A 21,864-nucleotide genomic window follows, 5' to 3' on the forward strand; every position below is an offset into this window, starting at 1 on the left:
TGTTGCATAAATCAATTACTCAATCCCTGCTCTCAGGGTGTCACCACTCCGATCAGTGCCTCACTGGGGTATGAACCAAACTAGTATGGAAACACTGCAGCAGGGAAAGGCGTTAACTCTACGTGGGAAGCTGAAATTGGGAACGGAAATAGACATAGGTAAGTAAGATTTCTTAGAAAATGAGATTCGGACTGCAGTACAGAGTTTGGCAAGATTGGAAGGGAAGCGGAAGGATCCACCAGTCCAGACGTATGAGCCACTCCCTCCGGCAGCCGGAAGCGCGCCTCGAATCGGGCGGCGGCCTCCGCCTACTCCAACCTCTTCGCCTCCTCGTCCAGTGACCCGCTCTGGATGCTGCGGCGGAAACTGCGGTGGCCTGGCACAGACCTTCCGGTTCGAGAGAAAGCCGCTTCCGGTCAGGTCTCGGTCCGGCCCCGCCCTAACCTCTGCGCTTGGTGGCCTCCCATTGGCTACTTTTACCGAACTACATTTCCCAGCAAACTCTGGAGTTAGTCGGCTGCACTTGGCGTGGCGCCAGCCCGTCATGGGGGTCTGGAGTCCGCCTCCTGCTTTCCATCTCCTCGGCAGCGCCACAGAGGGAGCGACTGCTGCTGGCCTGGCCTCCTCGCGGCCCTGAGCGCTCCGCCGGCAGCCTCGAGCCTCGGCTTCTCAAGCGCAGACTCCTCGCTCCGAGCGGGGAGACCAGGCTTTAGAACCGGAAACGAGGCACCGGGCGTAACGTCACGGCCGCGTAGGCGCCGGCCTCCCAGAAGGCTGCGCGTCCCCGCCAGCCGCCCAGACTGACTGCGCCGCGCACCAATAGCGCTGGAGGTCTGCGAGGACGGACACTCCCAAGGGCGAGGGAGGGCTCGGCCTCTCGCGCCTAGTTTCCCGGTGTCTCCCGGAGCCTGGGTCTCTGGGCCGATCCCGGCGAGCGCCCAGGGGTGGCACAGACCCCGAAAGGTGAGGGGGCTCCGTGACGGGGGAGCCAGGCTGAGGTGGCCTCTGGGAGGTAGAGCGCGGCCCAGTGGAGAGCCGGGTGCGTGTCCCAGGTGATGCGACCGGCAGGACTTTGCCGTGGTCGGTAGGAGAGACCCGCAAGGTCCCTAGTGGGACGTCCCCCGCCGCTCTCAACAGGGCTTTGACGGCGGAGAGTAGTCAACAGGACATGGATGTATACCTCATGCGGCCTTACGTTTGCTTCCTTGGAGTCATCAACCGCCCCCGGAGAGCCCACGAGGGAGCTGTGGTCCCAGGGGCGCAATTTGGCCTGATTCCTTGGCCAACCTGACTAGTCAGCAGATGCCCGCCAAGGTTTCCCCAAGTTTCTGTCTTCTAGGTCATTGCTCTTTCTGCCAGTATGAGTTAAACTGCTCTTGCCAGTGGGTTTTGCACTTTATAACTCCCAGGAATATGGCTCCTGGCTTTCTGCTGGCTGCCTCCTCTCCCTTTAGTTAGGCCCTTGAGATTTGACATTCTCCAGCTCTCTTCAGGATCTCCTTGCTAAGCAGATCCTGTTCAGGGACCTTATGTTTCAGGTTCGATTTCCCCAGGCCCAGCTTATCTTCCCTTTCTGATTTAGATCCATGTGACCTTACCATTCAAGCCATATCCAGGGGTGCACACATGTCCTGCCTAGTCAGGTAACCATGGTTTCTCTTGTCTAGCAGATTTTATTCCTAAGAGGTGCTTCTGGAAGCCCTGCCCAAACGAGCAGTGGTGTGTGGTTGCAAGACACCATGGCTGCAAAAGTGGTTCCTATGCCCCCAAAGCCAAAGCGGTCCTTTGTACTGAAAGTTCCTTCAAACTCTACACTGGGCCAAGATCTACTTCGAGATGCCACCGGTGGGCCCAAGACCATCCACCAACTTGTGCTGGAGCACTTTCTCACCTTCTTGCCCAAGCCAAGCCTGGTCCAGCCCAGTCAGAAAGTCAAGGAGACCTTGGTTATTATGAAGGATGTGAGCTCAATTAATCAGATCAGAGGTGAGTAGCAAATCTGTTTTGCTAGAAAAGAGTGGTGCAGTTTTGGGGCTGAGATCAGCTTCCATGTTAATTAATAATGGACTGAATTTGGGATGGTGGATATTGAAAAAGGAGTTGATTCTGTTACATCAACATTTTTTTAGCTAGCTGGAGCATACCAGAGTGTGCTGGGTGAATGTAAAGCACAGAATAACCAGGGTGCATCTTTCTCTATTGTCAGTTTTACCCAAATATTCTGAAAGAAGATATATTTTTAGGATAAAGAAATGTGGATGAATAATTAAGTTGACTTCAGCTTATGTAACATTTTAGAAAGCTTCTGTTTGCATTGATGTCTTCAGTCTTTGCCTTCCCTCAACCTCTCCTTTAGTAATATCTTTGTGAGAAATGTTAAAAGGTGATTAGGGGGATCATTCCTTTCATAGCCAGGAGAGCCCATATAGATTTAAAACCCCGGGATTTACGGCTTGACCTCTAACTAGGCTCACAAGAGCAGAAAAGGCTGTAAGTTTCCTGCAGAAGGAGCAAGGACAGCCTGACCTCAAGGTGTGGGAAGAATCCCTATATGAGAGTCACTGCATTTTGATTAACTGCAGCTTCCTATTTCCTCAGTGCAACCTCATCCCTTAGTAAAGCTTCTGCCCAGAGAAGGAGTCCAGCAGGGCCAGGAGACAGCAGCGCTATATTTGAAAGCTGAGCCTGAGGTGGGTTTGGTTTTCCCATTTTACTGTTTGAGTGCATACATCACCTTCTGTGCTCTTGTAGCCTTCCCTGCTCTGTCAACTTGTATATAAAAATCCTCCTCAGGAATTGGCAAGGAGAGTGGGTTAATTCTTTGCTACCTTTTTTTCTGAGTTTTTCTCTGCTCCTGAGCCTGACTTTCTCTTGTCTATGCTGTATCTATATGGGCTTTGTAGGTCCCGTTCCCCATCCCTATTCCCCTTCCCTTGATCTTTGTGTTGCGCTATGTCTTACCAACAGGGCTTCCAGGAACCTCAGTTACTAAAGGGAAGGGGGCTTGTTGCTCTTTCAGGAGCTGGTGATCTTTGAGGATTTGAATGTATTTCACTCTCAGGAGGAATGTGTGAGCATGGATCTTGCTCAACAACTCACCTCAGAAAATAAAGAAGAAGGCAGTGTTGGGGAGATGATGTTGCTAGGTAAGAAATCAAGTCCCTTTGTGTTTAAATTGTGGGTTATGAGAAAAGCATATCCTCAGTGCCTCAGACCTTTGAAGCACTACCCGCTAAGCACATATGCACACACATAGAATTTGTTTTTGTTTTATCCCATGTGGCAGAGCCTGCTCCAGCTCCAGTGGCCATTTTCCTTGTATCTTGAGGGAAAGGCAGGGAGGAGACTTCTCTTGGTAATTGAGACCTGTTGCTGATGCACTGACATCAACAAATAGCAAATGTGGGCAAGCTGTTTATGAGCCACGTTTTCTGATCTCTCATTCTCACAAGTTGGTTTTTGTTGTTGTTTTTAGGAGGTACCAGGATTGACCTAGGGCCTTGTACATGTGAATCAGGTACTCAACCACTGAATTATACCTGCTCCCCAACTGGTTTATTTTAAATTAGCTTTTTTCACTGGACACATGACTGACTTTTCTTGATGTTTAAAAAGTGTGACACCTACTTGTATAAATGAAAATATATCCTGCGTTGATGAAAATATCTAACACTAAGCACTTAATGTTATTAATTGCTAGACACCAGTCTAGTACTTTGTATGCAAATTTATCTTATTTTATAACTCTCACAATTGTAGGGTATAAGAATTATTACTATTTTACAGATGAGGGAACTGAAGTAGAGAACAGTTAAGAAATTTGCTAGAAGTCACACAGCAGTAAATAATGGACAAAGATTTAGGCTCAGAGAATCTGGCATCAGAACATGCTGTCTGGGCCCAGAGCTATACTGTCTCCTTGCTGCATTTCTCATAATTATTTTAATATCAGTGAATTTCCTCTATGGTTAATGAATAGGACCTTCTTAATTTGTATCCATTTCCTAGTAGTGATTGACAGGTATCCCCAGTGCTACAGTGAGATTGATCTGGCAGCAGCAAATCTGCTTGGAGATGCTTCAACTTTTCTCTGAAAGTATACTGCTACCCTAGAGATCAGAGCCCTCAAAAATGTTTTTCTTTGTCCTAACTCTTTTTACCTTGCCTTCAGGGCTGATTGTTTCTGAGGCTGAAATGGAACAGAGGGCAGGTTCTGAGAATTGCCTCAGGTGACAGAAATCCATAATGGCTATTGAATTCTGTAGTTTTATTACATTATATGATCTTGGGTAATGGTATATAATGAGCCTAGTTAATTTCCCACTTTGGCCATGTACCTTGGGGCCCTTTTTGAGACCTTGAGACCAATCCTCACTGCTACCAAGTCAGCAATCAGTTGCCTCAAAGGAAAGGCAACACAGAACTTTATGAAATAAAGGACAGAGAGACACACACACAAGAGAGGAGATAAAGATGGGACCAGGGGACTGACAGCTTCTGGAAGGAGAGCCTTAACCCTAGTTTCCACATGGTATTTATTTAGAAACTAATAAGCAGCTTCTTGCTATCAGAACTGCAACATCATCTACAATAACAGGAAACAACTTGCAACATCTATAGTAAGGCAATATCTACAATAGAGCAGGTGCAACGTTTTACTATAATAAGGTACAGGTTATACAAAGTTTAAACACTTCATCCCACAGACATTTTTTCATGCTCACCCAGCGGTGTCCCTGAGTCCTCACTTTTGTCTGCCTTATAGAAATGTTTTAACTTATTTCTTAAAATGATGTTCCTACAATACCTCACACCATCCCCCAACCCAGTATCCTGAAGTGGATGGTTTAAGCTTAATGAGTCATTCACCAACACTTCAAAAATGCTACTTTGTTTCTTCCTCAGGGCTAGATTCTGGACCTGACATTCAGTGGGTTACAAAGGTCAGTAATGTTCCATTCTAGCCTTCCATGAGCCTCCAGTCTGGTTTCTAAGACAAATCATTCATCTAAAAAAAATAAACAACATGAGATTTTTATTGCTGTGAATAATTGGAACTCACATGGAAAGAAAGAGATTTAGGAGTCATCAGCATATGGATGATAGTTGAAATAGAAACATCTAGTTATTTTGTAAAGGGAAAAGTATAAGGGATTGAACCTTGTGGGGACAGGAGTCAAAGGAGAGTCCCTGACATAGGAAAACAGAAGGTGTGTTTCAGTTCAAGATATATCAAGTGAACCATCTGGAAATAAGTAATAAGACACATCAAGTGAACCAGTTGGAAATAAGTAATATTGTAGAACACTTAAATACATTTTCAGTAAGATAATTGTTATGGTTATATTTGTTCTCTGTTCTTTACTGTGAAAAGAGAATATACCTTTTCAAGATTGATGAAAATTGACCACATACTGTACAAGAAAGACTCAGATTCCCCAAAGTGGCAATAACATGGTAGGATATGATTGTAATGTACTAAAACTAGAAACGAAGAATGATTAGTAGTAATAATGAATTGAGAAAATAAAGCTCTTTCCACCTGGAAATTTTAACTGTTAACCAATCTTGGGTCAAAAGGGAAATACAAATTAAAATTGCATATTTTTCCCTAGAAAATAGTACATATCAGAGTCAATGGTATAACCTAAAGCAGTGCTCAGATGAAAATTTGTGGCTCTAAAAAAAAATGTATTATCAATTTTTTAAAAATGAAAAAAATTAAGCCTCTGATGCAAAATTTAGAAAGAAACACAGTAAATTAAAGGAAAGCATAAAAAAGATATTGATAAATACAAAACTAGAAATTAGTGAATTAAAAATAGAAAAAACAGAGGAACTACTAAGTATAAAATTAAATTAAAAAAAAACAAAAAACAGTTTCCATAGAGGACATTGAAATTGCCAAAAACTAGCCCCCAACTAGAAAAGACACTGATCTTAGAGAGTTTCACATAAAATTTTTTGTAATTCTTTAAACACTAGACAATTCAAATGCTATGAAAATGTAGAGTATTAAAAAAAAAAAGTAGGAAAGGGGAGCGAGTGTAGCTCAAGTGGTTGAGAGCCTGCTCTCCATGTATGAGGTCCCAGGTTCAATTCCCAGTACCTCCTAAAAACAAACATAAAAACCAACTTTCATTGGGGAGCAGATGTAGTTTAGTGGTTGAGCACCTACTTCCCATATATGAGGTCCTGGGTTCAATTCCCAGACCTCCAGGAAAAAAAGTAGGAAAATTTCCAAATTCTTTTTGTGAAATTAATATAATAATAATACCAATACCTGATAAAAAGTTATCTGATAAAAATTACCAAGTGAAATTTAATCCAGGAATGCAAAACAGTAACTTAATATTTAAAAATCTATTTATACAATCCATCTTAAAAAGGAGAAAAGCCCTTCATTTATTTCCATAGATACTGAAAAGATAGTAAAAAATTAAATCCCTTCATAAAATCATGTAAAATAGTAGTTAATGGATACTTCCTTGATGGGGTACATATCATCCTTTAAGCCAGCATCATCTTTAATGGAGAATACTGGAAAGCATTCTATTAAAATCAGGAGCATGACAATAAGCCCACTTCCATCACTATTTTAAAACTATATTGTAGGTATTAGCCAGCACAGTTAAATGAGAAAGATATTATATGTAAAAGAACTTGAAAGAAAGCTGTAATTGTCTTTATATACATGTGATTTAGTTGTATAGCTGGAAAACCAAAGAGAATGCCTGAAAACTTACCACAACTAATAAGAGAATTCAATAAGGCAATAGGATATAAAATTAATATACAGGCATCATTAGTTTTTATATATGCATATAGGTAATCATTTAGAAGATCGAATTGAAGAGCCCACTACAAAGAAACAAAAACTAACAATAAACTTAAAACACACAAAACTTACAAGTAGAACTTCCAGATACTTCTGAAGGCCACAAAAGTAGATTTGTTCTTTTTTAGGAAGACTTGAGGTCATGAAAGGGAGGGTAATCCCTTTAGCAATGTCAATAGGATGTGTGTGTGTGTATGTAAATAGACAATCTGATTCTCAAACTCAAATGGAAAAATAAATGCGAGTAACCAGGAAAACTGAAAAAAAGCAGTTAGGGCAGGAGGGATTCTAGCTCTATCAGATATTGAAGCAGTCAGTGAAGCTCCCATAACTAAAACAGTGGCATTGACATATGAATTGACAGACCAATGGGATGGAATATAAACTTCAAAAAATAGCCCCATGTGTAAATTTAGTATGTGATAAAGTTGGCATCTCAAATCAGTGTGGTAAAGAGGATCTTTTTGATGGAAGGTTTTGGAACAATTGGGTACATAGTTGGTGAATCAGAACCTCACATTGCACACCAAGAAAAATTCTAAATGGATCAAAGATTAAAATGTTTAAAAAAATATATGAAACCATAAAAACACAATTAGAAAATATAGGTGATAATGGTAAATTGGATTATGTACCCCAGAAAAAACATTTTCCTAAGTTTAATCCATTCCTGTGAGTGTGAATCCATTGTAAATAGGATCTTGTGGAGATGTTATTTTAGTTAAGTTTTGACCAATTAAAGCAGGATGAGTCTTAATCCAGATTACTTGATTCCATTTTATAAGCAGAAGATAGTAATAGTGACAAAAAGCCATGTTGAAAAGAACGTGGAAGTCAATAGAACTCAGAAGAAAAACGAGAAGATGCTGCCATGTGCATTGCCATGTGACAGAAGAACCAAGGACCCAAGGATCACCAGCAGCCAGCTACAGAATGCCAGTCTTCAGGGAGAAAGTGTTGCCTTGCTGACATGGAATTTTGAACTTCTCCCAGCCTCAAAATCATGAGCCAGTAAATTCCCATTATTTAAGCCAACCCATTATAAAGTATTTGTTTTAGCAGCCGGGAAACTAAGACAGTTTTTGATTCCAGGACGTGGGGCATGCTGCTATTACAAATACCTAAAAAACGTGGAAATGGTTTTCAAATTGGGTAATGGGTAGAGGCTGGAAGAATTGTGAAGCACTTAATAGAAAAAGTGTAGATTCCTTTGAAGAGACTGTCAGTAGAAATAATAGATATTAAAGGTACTCTTATGAGACCTTAGAAGGGAATTATTAATAAATTAATGGAAATTGAAGGAAAAGGCAATCTTTGTTTTAAAGTGGCTGAGAATTTGGCAAAATTGTGTTTTATGTCGGATGGAAGGCAGAACTTGCAAGTGAAGAATTTCATTATTTAGCAAAGGAGATTTTCAGGCCAAGTATAGAAGGTGCGGCCTGGTTTCTTGCAGCTTGTGGTAAAATGTGAGAAGAAAGGGATAAGCTGAGAACTAGACTCTTAAACACAAAGAAACTAAAAATTGATGGTTTAGAAAATTCTCAGCCTAACCAGATAGTGTGCTCTGAGACTTAAGGCTAGAAGTGGCTCTATCAGTAGCCTCCTTGAATTTCCAGAAGTGACTCCCCAGAGAAACAGTGTTCTGTATGGAGGTTTACATGAAGAGCCTTTGTTATAGAGGTTATGGCTGAAATGGATCTAGTCAGCCATTTCAGTGGAAGTCAGGATTGGAAATGCAGTTGTCCAAGATGAATCTGAAAAGTCCATTTGTTGAATTATTTGAACCCCCTTTGAACTGCACCCAAAGCTGAAAGTGTTTGTGCACAATTTGTATGAGCAGAACCACTGCCAGCCTGTACTAAAAAGGACAGAGAAGAGACGAATTGAAGAACGAAGAATTGAAGACTTCAAGGGCAGAACCATGGACATAGAGGTCTGCACCAAAAAGATCTCCTTGAGTCAGGAGAGTAGGGTTCATCACATGTATGGAAATGGCAGTCTGCCTCTGCGTTTGGAGGGGGCAGGCCTTGTGCCCTGGTGTTCAGAGAGCAAGCCACCACTCCAGTGCTCACTGATTTGGAGTCTGTGCCCTGGCATTCATGGAGAGGTTGAAATCTGTGCACTGGCATTCTGCTGCGGGCTGCCATTCTGATGCTCAGAAAGGATGGGGCCTGTACTTCAGTTTTCAGGGAGAGCATGGCTGCTGTCAAGCACTGTGAAAGGGTAGGGCTGCTTCTCCAGCTGGCCTGGCAGACAGAGCATCAAGAGATCTAAAGGAGTTTGCTCTGATGGGGTTCAGATTTGTTTGGGACCTGCAACCCCAGTTTTCCTTCTAATTTCTTCCTTCTAGAAAGGGAATGTCTTTCCTGTGCCCATCCCACCATTATATATTGGAAGCAGATACCTAGTTTTCACAGGTTCATCAGACAGAAGAATTTTGCCCCAGGATGGACCATGCCCATAACTGATTTTGATGAGACTTTGTACATAGTATTGTTATTAGAATGGCTTAAGGCTTTGGGGACATGATGGAATGAATATATTTTGCATGTGGGAAGAACATGTCTTTTTAGGGTCAAGAGAGCAGACTGTCGTTGGTTGAATAAGGTACCCCGGAAAAACATGTTCTTAATCCATTCTGTAGGTGTGAACCCATTGTATATAAGACCTTCTGAATATGTTATTTTAGTTAAGATGTGGCCAACCAAAACAGAATAAGACCTAATCTAGATTACTTTATAAGCAGAAGATAGTAATAATGAGGAAAGGCTATGTGAAGGAGAAGAAGCTTGAAGTCAACAGAACCTGGAAGAAAAAAGAGAAGATGCTTCCATGTACCTTGCCATGTAATAGCAAAACCAGGGAACCAATTTTATTTTATTTTTTTAGTTTTATTAGAAAAGAAAGAATTTTTATTGCAGGGTAGCCATGCGAGGAGGTAGGAGGATAAAAGTTCAACTCTGTCTCCCTGAATCTGAAGAGCTTATGGTTTTAATGGGATTTAAACAAAGGTAGGTGGAGAAAGAAACACCTTGCTGAGGCGTCAATTTTGGGCTTCTCCTAGCCTCAAAACTGCAAACCAATAAATTCCTGTTGTTTAAGCCACCCCATTAAATGATACTCGTTTTAGCAGCCAGGAAACCAAGGCAGGTAAATTCCTTTATAAGCTTGGGATAGGAAGGCTTTTCTAATTAAGACTTAAAATCCAGAATCCTTGAAATAAAAGATTAATAAAATACATTAAAAATTTTTTTAAACTTCACATGGCAAAATTTTTTAAAATCATAAAGATACTATCAATTAGAAAAATATTTGTAACTTGTATCACACAGTAGCCTAATTCTAATTTATAAAGTGCTTTACCTGTCAGATTTGTAGAAGACAAAATATTTGACAATACATTATATAAGGGAGAGGAAAGGAAGTATTTGTATTTCCTAAAAAAAATACTGGGAGAATAAAAAGAAACGAATAAAAGCTAGTACTTGTTTGGGAGATCAGTAGGATGGATGGGACAGGGATGGGAGTAAAGCTTCTCAGTGTATACCTTTGCACATTTTGATTTGGGGCCATATAAATAGTATTAACTATTTACTTTTTTATTATAAAATTATGCACATTAAAGGAATATAAAATATATTCATGGACATGGTCAGTAAAATTTTAAAAATCATTAGTTTTGGTAGCATCTCAAAACATAATTAGCCCTTTTAAGGTTAATATAATCCAACATTTATTATCATTCATAAAACAAGGAAGTAATCTCTTAAAGTCTGAGAACAAAAATAAAGCAGTATGGGGAACAGATGTAGCTCAGTGGTTGAGTGCCTACTTCCCATGTATGAGGTCCTGGGTTCAATCCCTGGTACCTCCTTAAGAAAAAAAAAGTAAAATAAAGCTGTATGCTATCACTATTAATATTTAGTAGAGCATTTAATAGATTTCCTAAAGCAATTAGATAAAAGAAGGGGTTAGGAGGAATAAATATTGGAAAAAGAGGAAACCAGAATATGGTTTGTGCTTGGTAAACCTAAAAGGATAAACTAAAACATATTTAATAGTTTTAAAGTAGAGAGGGGGAGGGGAGGTGGCTTTAGTGATTAGGAGCCTCCCTCCCACATGGGAGACCCAGGTTCAGTTCCTGGTGCCTCCTAAAAAGGAGACAAGCAGACAGCAAATGCAAACAGTGACGGGGGGAGAAATTAATAAAAAAATAAATCTTAAACCAATAGCATTTTTAAAAATAGCATTCTTAAATACAAAATAATGAAAGAGCTCATTTAGAATGGCTATAAAATATTAATAGCTAGGGATGTTTTGTTTGGTAATTTGTAAAAGAAGATTCCTAAACAATGGAGAGACATTTCTAAATAGGAGAACTAAAATCATGTAAAGGTATCAGTGCCCTCCAAATTTATTTATACTGTAAATATAGTCAAAATGTTTTAAAAGGTGAAAGTGGGTATTCTGATTAGTCTTAACCAATGTTAGGATATATTTCAAAACTGACAAGGGGAGTGGATGTAGCTCGAGTGGCTGAGCGCCTGCTTTCCATGTACAAGTCCTGGGTTCAATACCCAGTACCTCCTAAAATAAATGAAAAAACAATTCTCATTGGGCAGCAGATATAGAGCCTCTTAAATAATAATAAAGTTTATTAAGAAAAACAAAACAAAACAGTGTGGTACTAATGAAAAATAGCCAAGAAACAGAATAAAGTAAACGTTTTAAAACAGAGGAAAAAGTGAAGATTTATAAATGGGACTGGGATAACTGGATCATAATTTAGAAGAAAATTAATCTCAGTCCATACAATGTATTGAATTAAACTCCAAGTTATTGGAGTTTAATATAAAAACAAGCCAATAGAAGAATGGCTAGAAAACAGACTAGACCTTTGTGAGATATTAAAAGATTGATATATGTTTTTCTGGTTTTAACTGAAGGTACTACAGAGGAAAACATCAGTGAAAAAAATATTAACATCAGTAATGATTAACATTAGAAGGAAAGCTAGAGAATAATCTAGGGACTGAATAACACAGTGACCCCAGAGGTGGGTGAGGCTTGTGGTTAGTAGTACAAATGTAAGAAAATCCGAGTATGAAGTAGAACAAATACACATCACTATTAGGTGGTAAGAGCATCGTAATAGATGGGGAAAATACAATTAATGTAATTTATGGGCTACAGTTAACAGCAATATAGTGTTCTTGCATCAGTGTCAAAGGTACAATATCAAGGGTCAATAATAGGGGGGTGTAGGATTTTTTCCTTTTGGACTAAGGAACTGTTCAAAGGTTTACTGAGGCGATGAGTGCACAACTCTGATGAAAATGAGGGCCACGGAGTGTATACTTTGTATAGATTGTACAAGGCATGGGACTGTATAACGGAGTGTACCATGTGGCAGAAGATGGACTGTGGTTAACAGTACAAATATGAGCGTGTTCTCTCAGTCTTCATTTCTCAGACAGATAAACAATACTAATACATGGTGATAATAATAAGGGGGTGTATAGAAAAAAATGTACCAAATGTAAGCTATGGACCATAGTGGTAATGGTCTGATGATGTTCTTTGATAATCAGTAACAAATGTTCCATAACAATGTAAGGTGTTGGTGGAGGGGTCATGTATGGGAATTCTGCATATTATACGTGATAGGTTTGTAAGCTCACAACTTCTCTAATAACAATTAAAAATAAATGCAAAACGAAAATAAGGGGGAGAGAGATAGAGACTTGGAAATTAGAAGGTGGAGCAATGACTGTTAACTGATCATTGATGTTCTCCCCTTCATTCTTTTAGTAATAGAACTCCTTTTTAGGGTGACAAATCATTCTGGTTTGTCCAAATCAGTGCTGTGTCCTGGGAGATGGGACTTTCAGTGCTAATACTGGGAACCCTATCTAAGACATAACTATAATAAGGTTGTCCAACATAAGTTCTGAAAATGGATATATGAGCAGAATTGCTGTGTATAAATTCTTGGTCACATTCTTTAACAAGAAAAGAGGCTTGCTCCACGCTGTTTCTTTTTTCTGCATGCAGGAATTTGGCTTTGATGCTTGGGAGTCATTGTCAACCAAGTACCATTAGGTGATTTAAGTGAGAGCGAAGGAGAGCACTTGACACTCTGGCTAATTAAAATAGAAAGTGGTTTTTTCTTTGTTTTAATTGAACCAAACCATGTAAGCAAACCAGTAATACTAGAAAGAAAGGGGAAAAAAAGACATCTAAGCCGATCAGTACAGTGCACTTTCAAACCCATATTCACAACACCCAGAGAGACAAGAGTCTCTGTTGCTAGCTGGGTAATCAAACACAGTGAACAGGTGATATCTAATGCTCCCCTTTCCCAGATGAGGGGGAAAATGCTAGCCCAAACATCCTTGTACTTGGGGTCCTTATTTCATAGCGAGTTATAGAGGAGACTATTTTTAGAGCCATGCTTACCCATTACGTAATAGATTTTCTTATTTATGAACTTACTTTCTGTCCCTGACATTCTTGCTTATCCTTGGTCACTAGCTCAGTAGAGCCCTAGGCTCAGGGAAGTGTGGTAAACAGCCTTTGCACACAGCTCACCATGCAGCAAATTGCACATCCCAGAGGCTGGAACCAATTTGGGTTCCTGGATGACTTCATGGACAGTCACACAACTGCCCTGTATACTAAAGAGAAATAACATTTTAAAAAATAATGATGACAAAGAGGTTATGATCTGTAATATATAGAATTTACTTAAATTTACAGGAATCTTACTTAGTAGAGGAGTTATTTTGTAAAATCAAAATACATAGTAAAACTACAATGAGAAACCATTTTGTAACTAGTAGATGTTTTAAAATTATATCTAATGCTGGCAAGATTATGGTAAAGTTGATACTCAGATATTGATGTTTGTATGGAAATTGGTTCAGCTTCTTTGGAACGCAGTATGGTAATCAGATCAAGACCTGTGTTAAAAATTTGCCATATGCTTTCACATGCCTTTTATTATCCTAAGGGAATAATTATAAAAGAACAATTGAAAAGACAAAACACTGTTAGTGTGAAACCGCTAAATCCAGCAGAGTCTCATTCCAGCTTCAGGATCAGCCACATAATCAAAATGGTTGATTCAACCCTTTGTTTATCTGTCGCTGAGTTGCTCAGCATTTTGGGGTCACTTGTCACCCCACACATTGACAGCACACTTTTAAAAAAAATTCACTCCCTCCCCCGAGATGGCTCCCTCGTCTGTCCCCACCCCACCTGAGGTGGCTCCCTTGTCTGCTTGCTTATTTGTCTCCTTGTTGTTTTTGTGCTTTGTTTTTTTTTTTCCCTCATTGTCTGCTTGTTGTCATTTCTTTTTTCTTGAGCAGGCACCAGGACCTCCAATGTGGGAGGCAGGTGCTCAACTGCTTGAGCCACATCTGTTCCCTGCTTGTTTTGATTTTGCTCGTTGTCTATTCTTTTTTTTTTCTCATTGTCTATGTGTTGTTTTCGCTCAATGCCTGCTCATTGTTTTTGCTCAGTGTCTGCTCATTGTCTGCTTGTTGTTAGCTTGTGTTCTTTAGGATACACCAAGAACCAAACTGGGATCTCTTATGTGGGAGGCGGGTGCTCAACTGCTTGTGCCACATATGCTCCCAGCATACTTTTTTGTTTTGTTACCTAGTCTGATTTTTTTTCTTTACACATACTTTTTTTTAGTATCATATAAATACAGAAAAGTGAACAAATCATGAGTATACAGCTCAAATTTTCACAAAATATTTATACTCTTCTAACTGCTTCCTCAAATAGACTATTACCAGTGCCCCAGAAGTTCCTCTTATGCCCGCCTCCTCGTCTCTACTCTGCTTACTCTCCACTATTCTGACTTCTAATACCATAGTTTCATTTTGTCAGCTGTAGTAATCTCTTTAACGGCCAGATAATGATCCATCTTATCAATATGTCATGCTTTTTTATTTTTGTTTGAATTGTGTCTAATATCTTATTATCTAATGCTATAACATTGTGATATTTTCTAATGTAGTAGAAACAGATACAGTTAATCTTACCATTCACTTACTACAGTCCTAAAGATTATGAATGCTGCCCTTTATTTAAGCCCTTCATCCCTTCGTACTGCATTCAGTAATCTACACAAAGTATATGGTCAATGTAAACTTTTTTTTTTAAGATTTATTTTTTATTTATTTCTCTCCCCTTCCCCTCACCCCTCTCCATGTCTGTTCTCTGTGTCCATCCGCTGTGTGTTCTTTTCTGTCTGCTTGTATTCTTATCAGTGGCACTGGGAATCTGTGTCTCTTTTTGTTGCATCATCTTCCTGCGTCAGCTCTCCATGTGTGCAGCACCCCTCCTGGGCAGGCTGTTTTTTTTTTCACGTGGGACAGCTCTCCTTGCAGCGCCCACTCCTTGCCCGTAGGGTTCCCCTATGCAGGGGGATATCCCTGGGTGGCACAGCATTCCTTGCACGTATCAACACTGCGTGTGGGCCAGCTTGCCACATGGGTCAGGAGGCCCTGAGTTTGAACCCTGGACCTTTCCTGTATGGTAGGTAGATGCTCTATCCATTGAGCCAAATCCACTTCCCCAATATGAACTCTTTGAATGAATAATTGATATGTATTTAGAAAACAAAGTCTTTCAGTGTAGTCACACTGATTTTATTTAAAAAGAAAGCAGAAAATTTTCAAAAGGAGGAGTCATCCAATTTCTGGTTTTCAAGGTTATTGTTTTGTGAGAAATCTGATCTGTTTTCTTTTTGCCTGGTGGTGTCATTTCCTTCAAAAATATAAAAATTCTGTCTTTGTTTCAGCAGTCAATGGCAGTAATCATGGGGGTGAAGATCTTGAGAAGGATCATGCAGGGAATGAAGACCGTAGAGAAAAGTCTTCAGATTATGATGAAATGGATTGTTCCTTGGTCTCTGCACAATCTCCAGATTGCCACAGAAAAGAAAGGCTAATTACATCCATTCCAAAGGAAAGGAAATTGAGAAATCTCTTAGTTACCATTGAAAATGATACTCCACTAGAGGAACTCTCAAAATATGTGGACATCAATGTTATTGCACTTACCCGAAATCGGAGAACAAGGAGATGGTACACTTGTCCACTGTGTGGGAAACAGTTTAATGAAAGTTCATACCTTATTTCCCATCAGAGGACTCACACTGGAGAAAAACCTTATGACTGTAGTCACTGTGGGAAAAGCTTTAACCATAAAACAAACCTTAATAAACATGAGCGAATCCATACAGGAGAGAAACCTTATTCGTGTTCTCAGTGTGGGAAGAATTTCCGTCAAAATTCTCATCGCAGTCGCCATGAAGGAATCCACATAAGAGAGAAGATTTTTAAGTGTCCAGAATGTGGGAAAACCTTCCCAGGAAATGAAGAATTTGTGCTTCACCTGCAGAGTCATGAGGCTGAGAGGCCGTATGGTTGCAAAAAATGTGGGAGAAGATTTGGTCGGCTGTCAAACTGTACCCGTCATGAGAAAACCCACTTAGCATGTAAGACCCAAAAGCAGAAGTGGGATTGGGAAAGGTCTGATAGTCCTGCCTCAGCCTGAAACGTTTCATTAGGGACACTGAATTTCTGGGCTGTCTGAAAAGATGCAGAGATGTGAAAACCTCATCATAGCCAAAATTGGATAAGTACCTATCTTGGCTGAAACCTCAAACAATTAGAAAATTCACAGGGAAAAAAACATCCTCAAGGGCTATACCTCAGTTAGCATCCAGGCTTTCGCGACTAAGAAGCTTTATTTTGTGAAGTTGTGAAACAATGTGCTGATCCCTTTCCTAAGAAAGACTTTGAATAGGAGTCTGGAGGCTGTTTACCTGCAAGGCAGGTAAATGTATCATTTTTTTTCCCCACAGGGGAATCAACACTTGAAAAAAGTGAAAATAATGCCAAGGTTCCTGTCTGGAACCACATTCTCCTGAAAGAACCAAACTACTGATTTGTTAAGTCAACAACTTCTATTAGCAACTGATATAACCCTCTAAAAATAACCTGTTAAAGCTTGAGCGTTGAAAGAGATTGTTTACTTTGGAATATAGAAAAACTACAGCAATTGAATGTCAAAGATTTACTCGGTTATTTCTATGCGGTCCTAACTTAACAGATTTCAAGAACATTTCCAATTTCTGGTGAAAACTGTTTTACAGGAATCTTTTTCACAACAATTTTAAAGGGACTACTGTTCTTAGTGTGTTTCGTTCAGCTCTTAATCAGCTGTCTCTCAACTCTGAGCAACATCTCTCCCGTGTGGAAAGAAGTTTGGATGGTTCAGGCCTGGCCACCTAGCCCCTCCACTGGAGAAATTCTTCAGAATCATGTCCCTCTGCTGAGCTAAGATCTTACTTGCTAGGAAGGAAACCCCAAGCGCCTGAAGACGAGAGCCAGGCCCGGAGGCAGGAAGAAGTTGGCTTGGACCTGTGGCTGGTTAATAAGCGCATCATGTTCCCCTCTAAGCAGTCCTTAGGCCTTTGGCAATGGGGTGGTCACTACCTCAAAAGACTGTTTTATTTTTAGAAATCATGCCTCTAGTGGTTCACTCCCATTGCCGTCCTGAGACGCGATTGCCAGTCTCTTCACCAGGGTGGCTCTCGGGCCTCCTGATATCTAGACCCTCCTGAGGTGTCTGCCCAGAGGCAAGGCCAGTGGTGCCTTCACAGACCAATCCTGTGGTGTGATTTTAGACATTCTTTATCACTTTCGCTTGTTTCAGGTTTCCCAAAGATTTGCATTGGGATTTTAATTGGAATTAGGTTAATCCTATAAACCATTTAGGAAGAATTATAACTTTATATAATTTGATTTTTGTTTCCCATACAGAAACATGCCTTTTCATTAGAATACTATGTTCCTGAGTAAATTTGATTTTCTTCATATAAGTCTTACTCATTTTTGTAATAACAAATATATACTTTTTCCCTTTATATTTTTCTAGGTGGTTTTCCTATTATGAAAGTTATTTTTAATTATATATTTGTGTAACCAGCCACCTCACTGAATATTATTTTCAGGAATTTCTCAGTTTGGTTCTCTTTTACAGTTAGTGTAAAATTCTGCATCTACAAATAATACTTTTGTTTCTTCCTTTCTACCTTTTGGCTTTTGGATTTGTTTTGTTTTAATGCAGCTCTAAGTTCAGTTGTTCTGGTACAAAGCATATTAAAAGAAGGAAATTTTATGATACAGTTCAGCACTGATCACCATTACCACTTAATGGGTGTAGAAAAACTGTCCTTTAATGATTATTTCAAGCCACCCTTTAAAGTCAGGGACCAAATAGGCCACCACCCATGTTCTCTTATTCTAGAAATCTGGCCAACTCACTAGTACAGTAATCGCCCCGTGACAATGACAAGGGGTCAGCCACACCAAGCCACCCACACACCCAGAAAGCTTAAACTGTTCATTGGACAGTGACTGGAGAGGGTGTGAGGGACCTGGTACTGAGGAAAGAAGGTCCCCGGGATGAGACTGACCCATCCTCTGCCCCCAGCTGGGCAGTGGCCAGTCCTCCCACAGTCGCAGAGCCACTTGGCCATGAACCCGGAGCCTGTCAGACTCGGGCGTCTGCCGTCAAGGCTGCCCTCCAGCCCAGCTGGCCCAATTTCTGCATTCCCCCCAGACCGAACACTCAAACTGAGGAGGCTCCAGAGAGTGGAGGAGGTGGTCCCAAGGACCCAGAGCCCCCACCCCAGGAACAACCACAGGGACCACCAAGTTGGGCTATGGGGAGCTGTGGTGGGCCTGGGGATGGTGACCTATGGCAAGAGACCACCCCCAAACAAGAGCAAGTGCACAGTAAGGAGCTTGATAGTAAAATGAAAAAAAGTTAATAGTTTTCCAGTATAGCAACAAAAGCCAGTTAGAAAATATGAAAGAATTCATTTCATAAAGACACAGTGCTAGGAGAGTTTTAAAGGAGAACATTCTTCAATGGAGGTTTCCTCAGGGTGGGGCAGAAATTCAGTAAATATCCTAAATATATATGTAGCTACAAAGGGTGGCAAGTGCTGGGAAGGAAAAGTGTTCTAGGAGCATCTGGAGAAGTGGAATCCAGAAGGATGAGATGGGAGTTGGATGGGGGCAAGTTCCAGGCAGAGGGAATGCTAAGGCCCTGGGGTGGAAAAGGGGTTGGTGAGTTTGAGGAATACCTAGGAGTAAAATTATCTAGAAGTTAAAAAGCTACAAGCCTTTTACGAAGGAAACCTCAAAGATTTCATGCCAGAAAGTGAGTGACAAAATGTGGTATAGGCAGATCAAATGTGAAGATTTCGATTGTTCCCAACTTAATTGATTTAGTGCTACTCCAAATAAAAACACATGGGAACTTTGGGGAGAAACTTGTAGAGTGATTTGAAGGGGCACTTAGAAACATGAAAAAAAAAAGGTGGTGGTGGGGGGAATCTAGAGTATTAAGAGAAATCTTGCCTTAACTATAGAACATTTCTTTTAAAAATGTTCCACATATCTAAAAGCCACGATAATTGAGGCAGGTTAGTACTGGGGGTGCAAGGGCTCGAACTTGTTTTAACAGAAATAGTCCAGAAACAGACCACAGTATACATATGAACTTAGTATTTGGTCAAGGTGGCATCACAAATAGGAGAAAGGGAGAATTGTTCAACAAGTGTTGATGAAATGATTCATTAAGAAAGTGTGAGATCATCATCCCTCCCCCGCACTGAAGTGAACTCTAGAAGGAGTCAATGATTCAGTGTACCAAACCCAAAACAACTCCAACGCAAAATCCAACCACAAACAACATAATATAAGGCCATTTAGTTAGTCCCTGAATAGAGTAATGCTTTTTATTTCACAAGTCTTTGATTTTTATTTCTCAAAAAAGCTTCATATGTATTTTTAAATTTAGCTTTATGACTCTGTGCTTGTGCTTTCAGTGCTTTCGCAATGATTTCTGCTCCTCAATCAGGAAAGCACACTTGATCCTGTCACGGATGCATTTAGCACACCTGGAGCCACCATAGGCTCTGCTGACATGTTTTTTTGTTTTAGATAAATTCATACTTTAGGTCTCACAGTATGACGCCCTTGAAGTCAACCTGGGCACACACCACAAGCAGATTTTGGTCCTTTCCCAACCTACTTGGTATAAAGGTAAACCATTCTATCACCAGGGTCTGGGCTACCTAGTTTTGTTAGAAGCAGTATTGTAGGATAGCCTACGACGGTATGTCAAATGCTGGACCATTTTGAACACCACTAGAAGCTGTTCCCAGAAGAGCGAGTAATGCTTTTTAAGAAAAAAGAAAATCACAAAGGAAAAAGATGGATTTGGCTACATAAAAATTTAAAATTTTTATCAAGAATTAGCACAAACAAAACAACACAAAATCCTCTTAAAATGAAAAAACATGGTAAACAGATGTGGCTCAAGCAGTTGGGCTCCTGTCTACCATATAGGAGGTCCAGGGTTCAATGCCCAGGGCCTCCTGGTGAGGGCGAGCTGACCCACGCAGCCCCTCATGAGAGTGCTGGCCATCAAAGAGAGCTGGTGCAACAGGTAACACAACAAGAGACACAGAGGGGAGAAAATAAGATGCAGCGGAACAGGGAGCTGAGGAGGCGCAAGAGCGTGATCACCTCTCCCCAACTCTGGAAGGACCCAGGACCAGTTCCCAGAGCTGCCTTATGAGAATACAAGTAGACACAGAAGAACACACAGTGAATGGACACAGAGCAGACAATGGGGATGGGGGTGAGAAATCTTTTTAAAAAATGAAAAAAAAAACGCAATAGTAAACTTTTTCACAAATTAATACTGACAATATTTTGAATACAAGAAATTTTGTGAATCAATACAAATATTAACCCAATAACAAGATCTGAATAATCTTTAGCTAAAGAAGCTTGAGTGGCTTAAGAAATGAAAGAATATTTACTAATAATTCAAGAATTAGAAATTGAAAGAACGGGATATCATTTTCTGCATATTAACAGTTTTTATTTTTTAAATTTTAAAAAGGATTTATTTATTTCTCTCCCCTCCCTCCATTGTCTGCTCTCTGTGTCCAATCACTATTCGCTCTTCTGTGTCTGCTTATATTCTCATCAGGCAGCTCTGGGAACCCATCCTGGGACCTTCTGGAGTGGGAGAGAGGTGATTACTCTCTTGCGCCACCTCAGCTCCCTGGTCTGCTGTGTCTCTCATTGTCTCTCCACTCTGTCTGTTTTTGTTGCGTCATCTTGCCACGTAAGCTCTCTGTGTGGGCCGGCACTCCTGCACAGGGCAGCACTCCTTGTGTGAGGCAGCACTCCTTGCGTGGAGCAGCACTCCCCATGGGCCAGCTTGCCACGTGGGCCAGCTTCCATTTACCAGGAGGCCCTGGGTATCGAACCCTGGACCTCCGGTATGGCAGATGGGAGCCCAACTGCCTGAGCCACATCCGCTTTCCAACACTTACAGTAATGTCCAGCTTGGCAAAAAAGATGACAATGGCAGTCTCCTTACACTGACACAAAAATGTGTTAAAAAATTAATAGCTCTTGGTCCAGTCATTTATCTTCTATATACAAGGGAAAATATCACAACATTATAATACTGAAAAATTAGAAGCAACCTAAATCAGGGGTTCTTCACAAGGGGTTCATGAGCTTGAATTGAAATTCAAAAAAACATTATTGTGGGGACATGTTGGTGTGGGTGAGATATACTTATTAAATAATACACAGTATAATAATAACTTAGTAAGGGGTCCATGGTTTTCACCTGACTGACAAAGGGGTCTGTGGAGCAAAAAAGGTTAAGAACCTCTGTAAATTGTTAGATATATATGGAGTATTATAAACCTAATAAAAATGCTTTTCATTAATCTTTGTTGGCAGGATGGGTCTCTGCATTCTCTCCTTAACCCACTCCAGTCCTGCCTTCAGTCTCACCAATTCACTGAAACTGCCATTGTCACATCTTCTCCAGTTTTCTGAGCCCAACAATTCAAATATCAGTTGGTCTTAGGTTTCTGCAGCATTTGACGCCATCATCAG

The 21,864-nt window shown here is 40.5% G+C and overlaps 1 protein-coding gene across 9 annotated transcripts; it reads left to right on the top strand.

The window, feature by feature from the left end:
• The first annotated feature begins 519 nt into the window (after window positions 1-519).
• ZNF200 (zinc finger protein 200) lies at window positions 520-20,133 on the top strand. 9 transcript variants are annotated; one of them, XM_058286572.2, is made up of 7 exons: window positions 797-963; window positions 1,671-1,986; window positions 2,599-2,690; window positions 3,020-3,146; window positions 3,476-3,517; window positions 4,906-4,943; window positions 15,657-20,133. In XM_058286572.2, the coding sequence occupies exons 2-7, from the start codon at window positions 1,740-1,742 to the stop codon at window positions 15,801-15,803; spliced, it is 693 nt and encodes a 230-aa protein (XP_058142555.1). In that variant the 5' UTR covers window positions 797-963; window positions 1,671-1,739; the 3' UTR covers window positions 15,804-20,133. The 9 variants fall into 9 exon arrangements, with proteins under 9 accessions (XP_012373982.1, XP_004475913.1, XP_058142555.1 ...); XM_071211429.1 differs by having other exon boundaries at window positions 15,654-15,939; XM_012518528.3 differs by lacking the exon at window positions 3,476-3,517 and having other exon boundaries at window positions 520-963; window positions 15,654-20,133.
• Window positions 20,134-21,864: the final 1,731 nt, after the last annotated feature.

The sequence above is a fragment of the Dasypus novemcinctus genome, chromosome 23 (assembly GCF_030445035.2).
Source record: "Dasypus novemcinctus isolate mDasNov1 chromosome 23, mDasNov1.1.hap2, whole genome shotgun sequence".
In the NCBI taxonomy this organism is placed as follows: domain Eukaryota; kingdom Metazoa; phylum Chordata; class Mammalia; order Cingulata; family Dasypodidae; genus Dasypus; species Dasypus novemcinctus.

Excerpts from the sequence above, each read along its gene's own strand:
- ZNF200 (XM_071211428.1), top strand. The coding sequence starts at position 1,740 with ATGGCTGCAAAAGTGGTTCCTATGCCCCCAAAGCCAAAGCGGTCCTTT. Across the intron at positions 1,987-2,598 it reads CTCAATTAATCAGATCAGAG|TGCAACCTCATCCCTTAGTA; the intron begins GTGAGTAGCAAA and ends CTATTTCCTCAG. Across the intron at positions 2,691-3,019 it reads ATTTGAAAGCTGAGCCTGAG|GAGCTGGTGATCTTTGAGGA; the intron begins GTGGGTTTGGTT and ends TTGCTCTTTCAG.